We start from the raw sequence: 16,610 nt of genomic DNA on the forward strand, positions 1-16,610 counted from the left end.
TTGGAGTAAGCTATTGTCGCATCAAAATGATGTGTCAGGAGCTTACTTTGATGGGCCTGCAGACGGAGGCAGGCCTCTCTGGTAAGTTTAGGGAGATGTGGGGCTGACTCAGGAGAGCATCTAGTCACCCCACCCCCACAAATTCTGGGATTTGGACCCGCTGTGTGGCCTAAATCCCCTAAAAAACTGGGATTTTAAATCCTGGTTCCTTTCAGGAGTTAGGCATTTCTGGAAGGGCCCTCTTGTGGCCTTTGCGGGAGGGGGGTACTGAAGGCAGGAAAGTGGGCCCCATTGATCTCCTTCCATCATGTTCCATTGCCCCTTTTGTTTTTAAACATTCTTCCTTCTAGTACGAGATTCTCCTGGCTAGTTCAGGGAGGTGGAAAACAAAATAGTGCACCCTTGATATCTCTTGGGATTTGGTTCCAGATTCCGTCACATTATATACAATGACATAGGAAAATGATTATTCTTATATAAAATGGCAAAATCAAGTTTTACTTTTGAGGCTTTTAAAAAATATTTGCAAGTCATGGATGGTTGAATTTGTAAATGCAGAATCCATATATGTGGAGGGCTGACTGTAGCCATCTTCTATATTGCTATGTAACCAAGTCTCAATACTTGGTTAAACTATATTCCCTTGGTATACAAAGAATGAATTAATGCTACAGTCTTATTATAATATAATAGAAATGTTTATTAGAATTAATGTGTTTATATGCTTAAATCTATTAAATTAGAAATGATTATGTGTGCTTTCATTTGCCATAATGACCTAATGCCATGCTGAAAGCAGAAAGATTTTTTATTCCCGATAGGGATTCTTTCACACTCTCTTACTGTGAGTGAGAAATGAGCACAGTCTTTCCAATTAAAATAGTTTAATGGAATATTTCTGACTAGAATATTTTACAAAAATGACTGTTTCTGCAAAAATCCTTATTTTTCTCTATCGGTTATTATGCAAAGCTTATTAATGATTCATACAATTTCTAAAGCCACTGGCTTAGATAAACACCAGGAACCGTGTTCGATTTTACAAAATGTGAATGTTTCACAATCCAGTTTATTAAAATACAGCTTTTTTTCTTTCAGTAAAGGAATATTGCAAAGTTATATTCCCATATGAAGCTCAGAATGAAGATGAGCTGACAATCAAAGAAGGTGATATTGTTACTCTTCTCAACAAGGTAACTGCAATACTCTACTATTTTAAAAAATAACCTTGCTTTTTAATATGGAAAAAGGCCATTAATAACTGACAATAAAGCAATCAAAATGAGTGCTCTGTGTGGTCATGATGTAAACTTGTTCACTATTCAAAAGAAGGAAGTATCACAAAAATATCACAATAACTGGCTGTGTTGAAAGTACATTTTCTTTGTTTTGAATGCCACAGCTTTGCCTCTGCATAATTGATTGCTCTATTGTTCATTGCCTTTTCTCCTTCACACATAAAGGTCGGAACTTGAAGTTTAAATGTAATCTGATCTATATTATTCTGCAGGATGAGGTGGTTGAGCCAATTGTACCACTTCTAACTGCTTGGAAGAGGAAAAAAAATGTAACATTCCTGTATATGAGCTCCTTGCAAATAGAGATATCAGCATGAAATGTTCCTGAGAAATGTTAACATATTACTCATTTGACCTGAAATCATTTAAGCAAACTGCTAGTGATTTTCATAACTCATTAATAACAAGTAAAGTAGCTTTCATAAAAATAGCTGCATTAATCTCTTACAGGTCTTTATTCGCCTCTAGCCAGCCTCCAGATATCAACCACCTACTCACTTTAATAGGATACATAATATGAATGGTAATACAAAGACAAACCCAGATGCCAACTCTGTTTTCAGTTCTATTCTGGAAGCAATATTATAGAAGCCAGTGACATTACCCTCAGCATCAGAAGTGCATTTATTTGCTCTTCTTCCACTGTAATATATGCCATCTTATGCCAGCAGTGCCACTTTATATTGGACAGAAAGGACAGGCTCTACACAGGAGGATTGCTGGACCCAAATCTAGCATTAGAAACGTCAATACCCAAAAAACAATCATAGAACATTCCACCTTTCCTAGATATACAGTAAGGGATCTTCAGGCCATAGTCCTTAAACAACATAATTATAAAGAAAAACAGAAAAAAGAGCTGAACTATATTCACAAATCCCAATTCATTAGCAGTAATATAAACAAAGACAAATCACTTTATGGTAGTCACTTAGTGAGAAGATTTATTGCTTCACACATCAACATTAAGTGACACTGTAAAGATCTTAAAGATCTTTATCACCTTGCTCAGACTTTTGAAAAATTTAGGACAAGGAACAGATTTACATATTTCTGGATCCTATGCATTCTATGTTGGGCAAGTGATCTTATTAACAAAAAGCCTCCTCCATAAATGTACAGCAGAGTAACTTATTAGCAACAGTATGACCCAGCACCAGTAGCCAAAAGTGATAAAAAGAACAAAAACACAGAGACCAATGTTCTTTTCTTTTGGGGGCTTTTCTTTGTAGGAAAATAATATGGTTGTACTATTTATGAAAACAAGGTTTCCATAACATATAAAGTTCTTTATACTTCCTTCTTTGCTTCCACACTGGGCTTCTTTCTCATGCAGATAAACAGCTTTGCTCTCACCGAGCCTCCTCTCACAACTGAACTTACACAGGAGCTTCACACAATAGCTTTACACACAACAGCCTTCACGCTGGAGCTTCTCTCACTGAAGCTTCTCACACCAGGCCTTCTCACACTGAGGCCTACTCACATTGAGGCCTACTCTCACAGGGGCTGACTGACACAGAGGCCTACCTCATACTGAGGCATTCACATACTCCTTAGGGCGACACTACCTGATTTAACGCTTTCAGTGCTTGACTTACTTTTTGTAATAAAAATACCTAGTTAATGTTTAATATTTCTGACATTCTATCCCATTTCTACAACTGTATTAATATGCTTTATAACCTGGATCTTTAACATCATTCTGTACTGCATTTGCAAAAAATGTGTTTTATATCCATAAAAGATCATGCTAAAATAAAAACTCGCTGGTCTTAAAGTGGCCATCAAATTATACAATATAATAATAAAACTTTATTTCTGTTCCACCCTACCTCCCCAAAAGGACTCAGGGCGGATTCCAACAAACAACTGCATACATTCAATGCCTCCACAAAACAGATAGATATTGGCATAAAATCCCAACAAGACTCCGCATATAAAAACAGCCTTAAAAACCTAACATCAAACTAAACCTAATATCAGTAAATTGAACATAACATTGTTAAATTAAACCAATATAGTCAGAATCAAACAAGAATTATATAGTAACATAAAATTTAAATAAATGTTCACAGTAATTTACAATAGCCAATTGAAGTTCAACACAGTGGTGTGGGTTGGATTATGTAGCCTATGGTGGTAAATTGGGCTGATACAGACTAACTAAATTCCTCCCTTCCTCCTTTGTAAGTAAAATAACATGTTATTGATGCATTATTTACCTTTTTTTAAAAATTGTCTGTGTACAGCCCAAAAGCCCTTCTAAAGCAAGCTTTCAACCTTCATCCAAATCCCAACAGAATAAACAAATATATCTTTTCTTTGTTTAAGAAAACCAACAAACCAAACTGTATATGGCTTCACTTAAAGCTAAAACAGTGCAGCCCCAAAGCCACAGGGGGATATATTCTGAGACACACACACACACACAAAGATAACTGAAACATAATAGATAACTGGATAATTGTGAACCCTATATTTTGGGTTCTACCATAGAATCTTACTGGACAGCCTAGAGAGGCCCACAAACACTTCCAGAGAGGGTATGTTTTGGACCATGGGTCGGTGAATCCATGGACATCAAGTCTGTGAATACATAGTGATTTGAGAATCATACTGGAACTGAAAATGCATTTGTAACAAAGGTACTAGAGTCGACCATGACATATGAGTAGAAGCAACATTCAAGAGCAAGGTATATACCCTTTTTTATTAGAGCTTTGAGGTAGCTTCATGCTGTTTTCAGAGAAACTATGCATGTCCTGTATAGCTTCTATTTGTTTAAAAGAAACACAGCAAGAATGGTGAAAGATTGGTTTTAGCTGATTTGGCACAAAGGTGAATTGTGACTGCATGTTGAGTTTGTTGAGATCTCTGCAGGGGGAATGTCCCTGGACATCCCAAATCCCCTTCCAAAATAATGCCTGGTATTCAGGATTGCAGTTACAGATTTGCAACCTAGAGTTACAGATCCATAACTACTAAATATTCACAAACCCTAAGTAGCCACAGCCCATCTTAATGTTCAGCAGCTTCCATTCCACCTTATGAGCCAGCAGCCAGATTGGTTTAAGGAGGTCTATAATTAACATTAAAACCATTGAAAAGTAGTATTGATTTTCCTTTGGTAATGAGAGTTATCTCATTATTAAAGAAAATCAAAATGTTATGAGTCTTGCTTTTAATTCATCACTTCAGAACTCTGAGAAATCCAGCGGCAAAAGGTAAAGCTAGAAACTCCCTCACCTTGGTAATGATAGTTTTCTGTTTACAAAAGTAGATGTGAAGGAAGATTTGTAAGCAGTTACATCCAACCTGTTTTCTGTAGTGCTATGTTTCACTCTGTCATCTCAATTTCCTGAAACCTTATTACAACTTCACTTTGCTCTGTTTGTATATCCATGAAACATAAATAGCAGTGGAAATAATAACATACACAGCAAGTCACTGTTTCGTAACTCGGCTGCACTTATATTTCCCATTGACCACATAAATGCATTTCTGCTTTATTTTCTGTGTTTTACCAACATTCCCAACTAAGAACTGATGCTTAGTTCTTGTGGCAGAGTTGTTTTTCCCCTTTGCATCAGCAGTATAGTTAATCTTGATCTCTCTTACTGAAAAAGCACTAGAAAAAAAATACTTTTATGCACATGTCTCATCAAAGGCCATTCTGAAGTATAGAAAAAGTATAGCGTTAGCAATGTTCCCTTGTAAGGGTCAACAGAATGAAGAAACCAGGGGCAGAAAACATTTATAAGATAGTATTGCGGTTGTAGCAACATACATTCAGAGTAGAGGGGCACTTTCCACTACCACGTGGATCCAACACTGGTTTCAGCATCGTCTCTCATAGAAGCTCTTCAGATTCAAAAAAAGAACTCTCAGTTTCCCTGCTGCTAGAGTGGAAAATCTCACCTCCTGGAGCCTTTGGGGAACATGATGTTTTCATATTAGGAACACAAATGGGGCTTGGGGTGGGTTGCTACAGGGGCTACATGCAAATTGTGGGCAGTGTGATTCCCATATGTGGTATAATTAATTGTTTTCTGATTAGTGTATTACATACATTTATACAGATAATACAGTATTGTCCAAAAATCACTCATTTTGCTGGAAATTCTTTTTTTTAATATTTTATTTATGATTTTACATATACATTAAAAAAAGCAAAATTTTGCTGGAAATTCTTGTATTGAATGGTGAATATATTTTCATCTTACATTCGACTTTATCATCATGGAAGCTTCTGATCTGAACAAAAAGCACAGCTGATAGTCATGTTATCTAAAAAATATTTGCATTCACAAAGACTTTGGTACATAATTAAATGAAAAATTAAACACAGACCTTTCTAATTTTAGTCCCTTTGACTTAGCTTTTTAAATATTAAATCAGAGGTTGGTAAGTTATTCATGGATGATGAGCTTATTTCTAAAAATATGTTTTTAATTACATCTAGGTTTCTTCTACTTAGATACATTTTCCTGTATAGACACATTCTAACAATATAGTCCTCTTAATAGTTGAAATTAAATGAAATTGCATCCAAAGAGTGCCTGACAGACAGGATATCATACCAATACTCTTTTTCCTCCCTTTCAGCACATAACAACCCCTTGAATTGTGGGTTCTCTCTTGCAAAGGGTCACCGGGAAAGGGCGAATTAGCCCAGCTGTGGACAGAGTAACCTCGTGTAATCTTATTGGAGGCTTAGTTCAATCACTCAGAGTGGTATTTCATTATTTTGAGTACTTATTCATTTAGAATGAACTTCCTCATGTTAAATTCATTAGTGTGTAGAAAATGAATTTTGAAGATGGAGAATTCTAGCTGGGAGAGGTTTATCAGTGTAAATGACACGATTTAATTGTGTTATCCTCTAAATGACCGGCTAAGATAAAGGTTAGCCTCCTTTCAGCTTGTCAAAATTATACTTTAAACACTAGCTAGTACTAGCAACACACTTTTGTGGCTTATCTACAAAAGAGGCATACATTCTCCAAGCTTAAATGCAATGGAACCACTACTTAAAAGCATCCCAGCTTAAGAGCATTTTGAGTTAAGAGCCATCACTTTGCTTTGACATAAGATCAGTGTTTTGAGTTAGGAGCTAATGTCAGAGGCAGAATTTTCACTTTGAATCAGAGCATTTTGAGTTAAGAGCTCAGTCACAGAATGAATTATACTCTTTAAGTCAAGGTATCACTGTATAGATCTCCTGCTGTACTAAAGTGACGCCTCCAAATACAGGACGCCCTCAGGCTCTGGATTTACAACTTATTCTGACGGCAGACAATCACGGCCTATTTAATGATATATACTGCCATTAAATAATATGGGGTTTGTTTGTTTTTTGTTTCCAACAAGCAAATCCCGGCAGGTACAGTGGACCAACTGTATACATGTGAGAATGGAAGTGAGCTCCTGCAGCCTGAAAATTTGGCTTACTCGCACTGGAAAAAGGGTTGTATCTCAGTGGTTGTGTACAGTGAACTCTTAGTATCCACTGGTTCTAGAAATTCATGTGCATATCAAAATCCATGGATTTTCAGGTCCTGTTATATGCAATAATGTGGTAAAATGGCATCTCTCAGAGACTGTAGTTGGATTATTTTGCTGATATAGCTATCTAGTCCTTCGGAGAGGTAGACAGACAAAGAAAGGCCAACAGAACTGCTGCCCTAATTTTCCACCCATATTCATATGTATTGGTATTTCAATATTTTATTGGTGATCTTCAGAGGCATGGTTCTGAAACCCCAAAACAATGTTCTTAAGGTGGTATCACTTTAAGCACTACTCTTTGTTTTTTCATGTTTTCATTTTTGCTACAAAGGAGCTGCCAGCTTTTCACCCAGTAGCAAGAGCTCTGCTAGCCTCATTCCCAAAGCAGTCTAAGAAGGAAACATGGTAATGGTAGTTTGCCCACACGGCAATTATACTAATGGTACTCTATCTGCTTTTCAATTGTTAAAAAAATAGAGAGAGGAAACCCGCTGCCATAATGCTAACCATTCTCTCCTCTCTAAATGGTCATTACAAGGAGTGGGAGGTCTCCATGAAATGCCACCTCCAGAATTGAATTAGTTAAAGACAGGATGAGTTTCCTATAACCATAATAAATGTCTATGTAAGCTTTGACTTATTTCTTGAAGCAAATAATTCTGTAGCATAGGTAAAAAGGTGGCTGCATATTATTGCTCCCAAAATTAAATATTTTTCCATGGCTGTCTTCAAGCCTTGTATTCCAGAGAATTTTTATATTTTAAAGGTCTACAACCGTGTCCAAGTGACAGTTACAGTCTACTCATATAACCGGAAATGGATTTAGCTGTTACTCTGAATCATTAAAAGGAGAAATAATAATAATAATATAATAAAACTTTATTTATACCCCGCCACCATCTCCCCAACGGGGACTCGGGGCGGCTTACATGGGGCCATGCCCAGTTTTCTAAATAATTTTACTCATGACTGGTGCATTTGAATTTTAAAGAAGTCATTTATAAATGCAAGTCACCCAGAAAAAGCTTTAAAGATCTGTTTCTGTAAAGATAGATGGTCATTTTTTTTACAAATTAGTCAATGTGAAGAGATTTAATGAGCAAAGAACTGTCCCTTTTAAGCATTTTCTGTGCATAGACAGAAGTGTTGTACTTACGTGTTTTTCCCCTGAGAGATTGAAAATTGGATAATTAGATATCAGACGAGGTCAAACTTATTAAAACACCATTTGTTGTTGCACAGCAAGACAACTTTGGGCTTTTATGATAGTAAACGTGAGTCAATATCTGTATTATTGTTATATTTATTTATATTATGTTTTTTTCTCTCTTAAAGAATATTTGAAGACAGCCCAACCAACCATATTGGTTATGATGTTACATCATAATGCTTTAGTGTAAAACAAATATAATTCAATGAGGAAAACTTACTTTCATTATGTTATTCAAAACAAATTGAAAAAAGAAATGCAATATAAATCTGCTTTCAGTGGTTAATCATGACATCTTTGGCTTTGCTCAGAAACACAATACGCTGACTTTGATATACATGCTAATATTTTACTCCCCAGAAGGGCACTCAGTTTACAAGATTTATTTGAGGCATGCCAATTAACAAGACTGTTATAATTAGACACTGATGATTCAAGAAGATGGGCCAGAATTGGAAAAAACAATAAAAGGATGGGATCACTGTCTGTTTTTAAAAGGGAGGGTCAACAATAAGATATTAAAAGAGACTAAGCGGGCCCAATGATCTCATCCATTGAGTGTTGGAAAAAATGGCAAAGTAAATTTCCACTAAATAAAGTAGCTATGCGCTCAATAGGGTTCTTAGACAATAAAAAGGAACAAATATTTGTCACAGTTATAAAAAAATTAAAACAAAATAGAATGAAACTGATAAGAGGATAATTGTGGTCAATGTACCTTGCTTCTATGGAATGATTTGAAACAAAGGATTGTGGATTAGAGGAAAAAGGAAGGTCCAGAAACAGATTTTGCTCAATTTTTAAAGTGGAAATTAGACAAGGAGAAAGGCCTGATGGGTTTCATATACAAGAAATTAGTTCAAAAACAATATAAATTGAAACAAACATTGGCTGAGATATGAAAAGAGGACCTGAACAGTAACGAGTTAGGCTTTGAACAGTGGAACAATTCAATCAAACAAATTAAATACATAAGAACCAGAGAAACACAAAGAAAATATTGACCAAATGGTATAGAACCCAAATTAAATTAGCTCACATAACTATATCAATCACAAAGTTATGTTGGCACAGATGTAGAGAAATTGGGTCCTATATGCATATGTACAAAAATGTTATAATAAGGTAAAGAAAGAGATGGAAGAATTAATAGGACATAAATTGGAGTTGAGCATAAAATAATTCTTTATCCAGACAGTGTATAGGAAGGACAACATTAAAGACAGGGCTGATACTATAAAATATATGACGGTCGCCGCTAGGGCCATAGCCAGAGGGGGAGGGTGTTAAGGGTTCAACCCTCGCCCCCCCTGAAATGTGTCAAGTTAAAAAAATTGGTTTACTCATGAAATTTAACTGATTAACCAAATTCATGAGTAAACCAGGTTTTTTTTTTTACCTGACACATTTTGGGGAGTGGGTTGAACCCTTTATCCTCCTCATTGGCTACGGCCCTGGTTGCCACCCAAGTAATGGTGGCATTGGGTTGGAAAGAGCACAGAAAATGGGAAGTGTAACAATGGTTTGATTATTCAGAGGATTTCATGCTTCAGGATTACATCCATGAAAGGAGAGCCAAATATACAACAGACCAGATCAAGAAGAATTGGGATCTGAATTGGGGAAGATTGATAGACAGAGTAAAAGGAAAATACAAAGAACTGAACCATACTCTCTCTACGATTGCACAATTAAAATAATATTTGAACGAAGGAAATTACTGTTCCCAGAGGGTGGAGAGAGGAGAGTAATATTGTTTGACACATGTGGGAGATAAATGTAGAATCAGCAATATTGAGAAAATAAAGTGAATAACATTCTGTTTGTACTATGAAATGGTTACTGAAATTGACATTTTTCTACCAGTGTTTACAAAACACAAAACAAAAACATAATGGGTTTTCTGCTACACGTGTGAGCACTGCAGCCATGTCTTACATTTACTTCCTCAGCACTCTGACTCCTGTTCCTTCACCCTTTTCCTGCTTATAAGAAGATCAAAAGCTGTTACTTCTTATGAAATTATCACTGTGACATACAGCATTCAAGTTCAGAAAGTGGAGCCCCCAGAAAGCCTGTCTTCGAAGTCCCAACAGTATACTTTTGATTATCACAATAGGTGAGCAGTCTCATAGAAGAGGAGGATCTTCCAAAATCCTTGTCCTGAGCAATAGACAATTTTAAAGGACATCACCAAATCTTTAATAGTACCTGAAAACAAAAAAAGAAATGAAGGTGACAGGGTCAGGAAGGTAGTTGTGTGAAGTTGGTTCATGACATCCCTGGTAACTATCTTTCCATCACATTCTGGACTTACTGGACTTTCCTAACACTGATCTTAAGCACCCTTTTGTAGTACACATGCAGAGCATACTCATGTTACTTTTGACATGCTGCCTCATAACAGGATACTCTTGAAGCATTGGGCAGTTAAAGTTATAAATATCTTGATTTTTTAAAAACAAAATCTGTCCTCTTATAGATGATCCAAGACATTGATTTTTTTTCCTACTGCATTGTTACTGTTACTGCTGTTATTGTGTGTGTTCAGGTCGTTTCTTATTTATAGTAACCTTAAGGCAAACTAATCACAGTATTTTCTTGGCAGAATTTTTTCAGCGTGGGTTTTCCCTTTTAGTTCTGAGGCTGAAAGAATCTGACTTGCCCAAGGTCACTCAGTAGGTTTCCATGGCCTCCCTGTCTCCCAGTCCAATAGTCAAAACACTGCATCACATTGGCTTTCAAGTACTTCATATCATAGTTGTTTGCTATGCTGACCACAGTACAAGTTGAGTCTCTCTTATTGGAAATACTTACTACAACTTCACTTAAGTATTGCTGAAGTTACATATAGATTGTTTTAAATGTTTTCTACATACTTTGTTGCCCACTAACAAAACAATACAGTGATTTCAAGTTAGCTTACAATCTATATATAAGGATAAAAAAATTTCGGCCTAAGACAAAACAACAAAACTACACATCCCAGAAACACTAAACTTGGCATCACAACCCCTCATCCATGCCTCTATGTTTATACAACAAAAAGAAAAGAAAAATAAAGTCCTAATTAGAGGGAAGGGAATAATTTTTTTTATCCAATTGCTGCCAGTTAGAACTCTGCCCACTTGGTCTCCTAGCAACCTACTCAGCCCAGGGGCAGGCACAGTTAGGCCTCAGGCCTCTTCCCCACTGCTTATAAAATACAGATTATCTGATTTTCACTGGATTATATGGCAGTGTAGACTCAAGGCCCTTCCACACAGCTATATTACCCATTTATAATCTTATATTATCTGCTTTGAACTGGATTATCTTGAGTCCACACTGCCAAATAATTCACTTCAGTGTGCATTTTATACAGCTGTGTAGAAGGGGCCTCATATAATCCAGTTCTAAGCAGATAATATAAAATTTTAAATATACAGTAGAGTCTCACTTATCCAACATAAACAGGCCGGCAGAACATTGGATAAGTTGGATAATAAGAAGGGATTCAGGAAAATCCGATTAAAAATCAAATTAGGTAATGATTATACAAATTAAGCACCAAACATCAAGTTATACAACAAATTTGATAGAAAAAGTAGTTCAATGCTCAGTAATGCTATGTTGTAATTACTGTATTTACAAATTTAGCACCAAAATATCACAATGAATTTAAAACACTGACTACAAAAACATTGACTACTAAAAGGCAGACTGCGTTGGATAATCCAGAACACTGTATAAGCGAATGTTGGATAAGTGAGATTCTACTGTAATATGAAATAATTACTGTGGTAATCCAGTCCAACCCAATTCTGCCATGGAGGACACAATCCAAGCACGCCCAACAGATGGCCACCCAGCCTTTTCAATAATAATACAGTAGAGTCTCATTTATCCAGCACTCACTTATCCAACGTTCTGGATTATCCAATGCATTTTTGTAGTCAATGTTTTCAATATATCATGATATTTTGGTGCTAAATTCGTAAATACAGTTATTACTACATAGCATTAATGTGTAATGAACTACTTTTTCTGTCAAATTTGTTGTATAACATGATGTTTTGGTGCTTAATTTGTAAAATCATAACCTAATTTGATGTTTAATAGGCTTTTTCTTAATCTCTCCTTATTATCCAACATATTCACTTACCCAACATTCTGCCGGCCTGTTTATGTTGGATAAGTGAGACTCTACTGTAATAATAATAATAATAATAATAATAATAATAATAATAATAAGAAGAAGAAGAAGAAGAAGAAGAAGAAGAAGAAGAAGAAGATACAATCCTAAGGTTAGCAGATACCCCTAAGGATCATCCAGTTCAACTTCCTTATATCATGCAGGAGGACACAATCCAACCACTCCTGACAGATGGCCATCCAACAACAACATCATACAATCCTAAGGTTTGGAGAGACCCCTAAGGGCCATCCAGCCCAACCCTTTCTACTATGTAGCAGGACACAATCCAAGCATCCACAACACATGGACAATGTATAAATACCATACAATACTACACAGGGACATAGACCCCCTCTACCCTCACCACTTTCACAGTACACAAACAACCAAATGCATACTAAACATAAAGACAACCATACAACAGACATTCAATACCACCACTACCTCAACAAGTTCTCACCAACACCATCAGATAACGCCACAGCAACACGTGGCCAGGTACAGCTAGTTCATTCTAAAATAAAAATGGCAGTAGCTGTAACCAAAGTTATACCCAGATCAAAAATCAGCAAAAAAGTCAAAAATCACAAATAAAGAAATGGCATTATTTATATATCTGAGAGAACACTACTCTAGGAATTTCTAGGTCCTCCAGTACAATGGTATGTTCAACCTAGAGATTCATGGTGAGATGTCCCCTAGGTCCTCCTAAATGGCTGGAAGACGTTCACTATAAAGTCACCATGACATTCACCATAAAGCCCCAGAAATTCATAGAGAGATTATTTGCAATCAAATCCACAAATAATGAAATTTGCTAAAGTCAAAACTGCAAATATGGATTTAGGTATGTAAATATGAGATAGCTACATAGATGGATGGATAGATGCGGATTCCTGCTTCTCTCTGTCAGACACACCTCTGCCTTCTTATTTGCCTAGCCTAACTTGATGTGAGTTTGGGGATGACTGAAGAAATAAGTGACAGATGGTTTCTCTGGAGGGTAGCACATGCAGATGAGTTCATATACCCCGAAGACTGCATTTCACAACCTCATCCCAGCCTAACTTAATAGGGGTTGCAGATAATAAGAAAATGAGCAAAACAGAAGTGACGAGACCGGAGGGAACGGCATGACAGTGCTCTGGCATATCACAAATTTGTGGTGTTCATTTTACCTCTATCCTATTTGCAGAATGGGTTCAGCACAACCTGTTTGTGACTAATGATCACATTTAAACCTGCAGACACCACACCCTAAGTGTCCTATATACATATTGCCACATTTATCACTATCTTATCTGTTTGAATTTATCTAGATTGCAATTCCAGTTTACTATTGGAAATGAATCTGAGACATGTACATCAGAGTGTACGTTTTGGTCCTGTTTTGAAAATAGATGTTAATGTAATAAAGTATCCTGCACAGATCTGTCTTTATGGTTGGAGTTCACAGCAGAAAATGTATGTCTTGCAGTATATGTTCATTATGTTTGCTTCTTTTCTTTATGTGTCACAGGAGTGCATTGATGCTGGCTGGTGGGAAGGAGAGCTCAATGGTAGAAAAGGAGTGTTTCCAGATAACTTTGTTAAACTACTACTTTCTGATTTTGAAAAAGAGGTAGGACCAGTTTACCTTTCCCTATGAAGCTTAACGCTTGAATGCAAACCTTTTTAATGCAAACCTGATGCTCTTTTTTTTAAAAAAAAAATTCTTTTAAAAGACATTCCTTGGGAACTTATTCAATTATTTTATATCACATGCCAGTTGAATAACTAATGACTGTCCCCATTCAGGTTGATCAAACGTAATACAAATACAACAAACAACTGTCTGGTTTCCTTTGTTTCGTTCATGCTTTTCCTCCTAAAAAAATTTAATGGCTTTAGTTTCAAATTGATAGAAAACAACAAGTCACACAGCAACAGGGCATCAAAAATATTTTTTCAGATGCTATCACTTTCTCTTCTGATCAACCTTTTAAAATCTAGTTGACTTCTTGTGTTTCCTTCTCTTACCTCCTCCAATCTTATTTGACTTTGAGAGTAAGGTAGAGTTCATTAAAATGGATGAACCCTCAGGACTGAGGTTTCTGAGGAGTGGTGATATAGTGCAGTGAGTTCAAATGAAAAAATAAATGAAGGTGTACATGCCTGTAGGGTGTTAATGACCTATTACGTTATTGTTCAGATTCTTCCACCACCACCACTCCAATCTTTTGAAATGTTATCAAAGTAAATACAAAATGTCAGCATCCTGTCTTAAAGTGAAACACCCTTCTTTTCAAGAGAAAGCTGAATTTCTAAATGAGATTGCAATGTTCGTTGGATCAACTTTCATGAAGTTAAAAATTGAATTTAATAAAAACCATTTCATTTTCAAACATGCAACAGATCATCTTTTCTTTTTTTCTTACTTTGTTAAAATTTGTATAAATAATCATGTGTCTGGGCATTGTGAAACATTTAGTTCACTCCCTTTTAGGTGAAAATGCTTCTTTCAGGAGAATGTTGTCTAGAACAGTGCTATCTCATGGACTGGTGCCAATCTGTTGGGCATTGACCAGCAGTATGCAGTACATTTCCAAAAAAAAGCCAAAAAGACCCAAATAGGGCACTGGTCCTTGGCATACAGTTCTTCCACACCCCCAACATCAGATCCTTAAGCTGTAGTGCTCTAGTTCAGATGTGGAAATCATGTAGCCCTCCAGATATTGTTGGACTACATTTCCAAGCAGTCCTAGTGCAACACATATTCTGATGACGGGTGCTGTCACTTCTAATTGAATAGACTCTAGAGGGTTTCTTTAAAAAACAAAGAAACTACTGTCTTTTTCTTGCATTATTGTTTTATTTATACTCATATTTAATTAGTGTTTATGTTGGACCCCCTGGTGGCATTATGCGTTAAGCTCTTGTGCTGGCAGGACTGCTGACCGAAAGGTCGGCAGTTCCAATTTAGGGAGTGAGGTGAGCTCCTGCCTGTCAGCTCCAGCTTCCCATGCAGGGACATGAGAAAAACCTCCCCCAGGATGGTAAAACATCCGAACATCCCCTGGACAACATCCTTGCTGATGGCCAATTGTCTTACACCAGAAGCAACTTGCAGTTTCTCAAGTCACTCCTGACACGAAAAAAAAGTGTTTATGTTGATCTTTCTCATCAAATTGTATCTCCTTCTCCTTTCTCACTCAGTCATTTTAGACATTCTTGAGAAACTCCACCAGTGCACATTCCCATGATATACTTAAAATATAAACCTGCTTACACCAATACCAGTATATACAGTCTATTCAAGAATGTCTGCATCTTCTGGAAATGTTCATATCGGTCACAGAAGGTCTGGTGTCTATTATGAACAAGAGTGCCTTTGTCCAGCCTTGCCTGGTGTGCCATTTGTGCCACTTTTTGGAGGACACACATCTGTCCATAACCATCCATGCTTTAAACACCTCCCATTTAGACTGTTGTAATGAGAACATGCTGGTACTTACCTATTAAGGCTTTAGTAGTTTGGGAGCTTTCTGTCAGGTTGAAGGACAATTCATAAATAAAATAAATGGCCATCACTTTGTCATCTCTTACAGTAATACATAGTGTGCTGTTAAAATTTGGCATTCATAGGCTGAGTCATTTAGAACATCTGTCACTTGTCAGTTGTAGGCACCTGTCTTTCCCATGGGTCTCACTTGGCTCTTGAAACAAGGGAATTGTACCTGAAAGTTTTGTAATCTTACTTGTTTAAAAATCCTTGCAGAACAACCTTTTTTGGATTAGAAGTGGATAGGTCTGAGAGAGAAAATAATTGCATATAATAGATTTCTTCTGTGAAAAACCTTTAAAGTCTGCTTTATGGTGGGATTAGTGCTATGTAAAAAATTAAAAAGGGAGCATTTTTACTAAAAATAGTCTTCTGCCATATTTAAGACTAATCAATATAGTTTGGCATACAGGTTCCAGAATTGCAACCCAGTTGTTAGCCATATGTTGTGTTCATTTCCTGATTTGGAGCAAGGTGCCAAGGACTTAGGAACAGAATTCATTTTCTCATTGAGTTGTAATAACAAAATGAACCTTCTGTCTGATTCAGATCCTTATTAGTAATTTTGTGTTCACTTTTTTTGTTGTTGAAGAGACCCAAGAAACCACCACCTCCATCGTCTTCTGCCTTTAAACAAGGATCAGGTAATGCACTGCTGTCACACAATAAACATCAGTAAATACACCTTTACAAGGAGTGTAACCACTTTTCTCTCTCTTAATGGAAGCTCTCAGTGTCACTGTGTCTATCATATCATTTAAAAATCGTTAAATTGCAAGTATTTTCTGCTCTTGGTAATCCAAAGCTGTTCATGACAGCAAGAAACTCAAGACAGGCAGAACTAGTCAAGTGATAGTCCAGTTAAATTTCAAC

The 16,610-nt window shown here is 36.5% G+C and overlaps 1 protein-coding gene across 4 annotated transcripts in view; it reads left to right on the plus strand.

Annotated features, from left to right (window-relative positions):
- The window catches only part of sh3kbp1 (SH3 domain containing kinase binding protein 1), a 241,000-nt gene that overhangs the window by 193,436 nt on the left and 30,954 nt on the right, over positions 1–16,610 (plus strand). For all 4 annotated transcript variants that reach the window (XR_010004972.1, XM_062977243.1, XM_062977245.1 and 1 more), the window contains 3 exons: positions 1,099–1,193; positions 13,716–13,817; positions 16,330–16,381. Coding sequence is in view for 3 of the 4 variants with exons in the window: in XM_062977243.1 (XP_062833313.1) it covers positions 1,099–1,193; positions 13,716–13,817; positions 16,330–16,381 (249 nt within the window). In the remaining variant the exon portion in view is untranslated. The remainder of the gene's footprint in view (positions 1–1,098; positions 1,194–13,715; positions 13,818–16,329; positions 16,382–16,610) is intronic.

Source organism: Anolis carolinensis, chromosome 3, assembly GCF_035594765.1.
Source record: "Anolis carolinensis isolate JA03-04 chromosome 3, rAnoCar3.1.pri, whole genome shotgun sequence".
Taxonomy (NCBI): domain Eukaryota; kingdom Metazoa; phylum Chordata; class Lepidosauria; order Squamata; family Dactyloidae; genus Anolis; species Anolis carolinensis.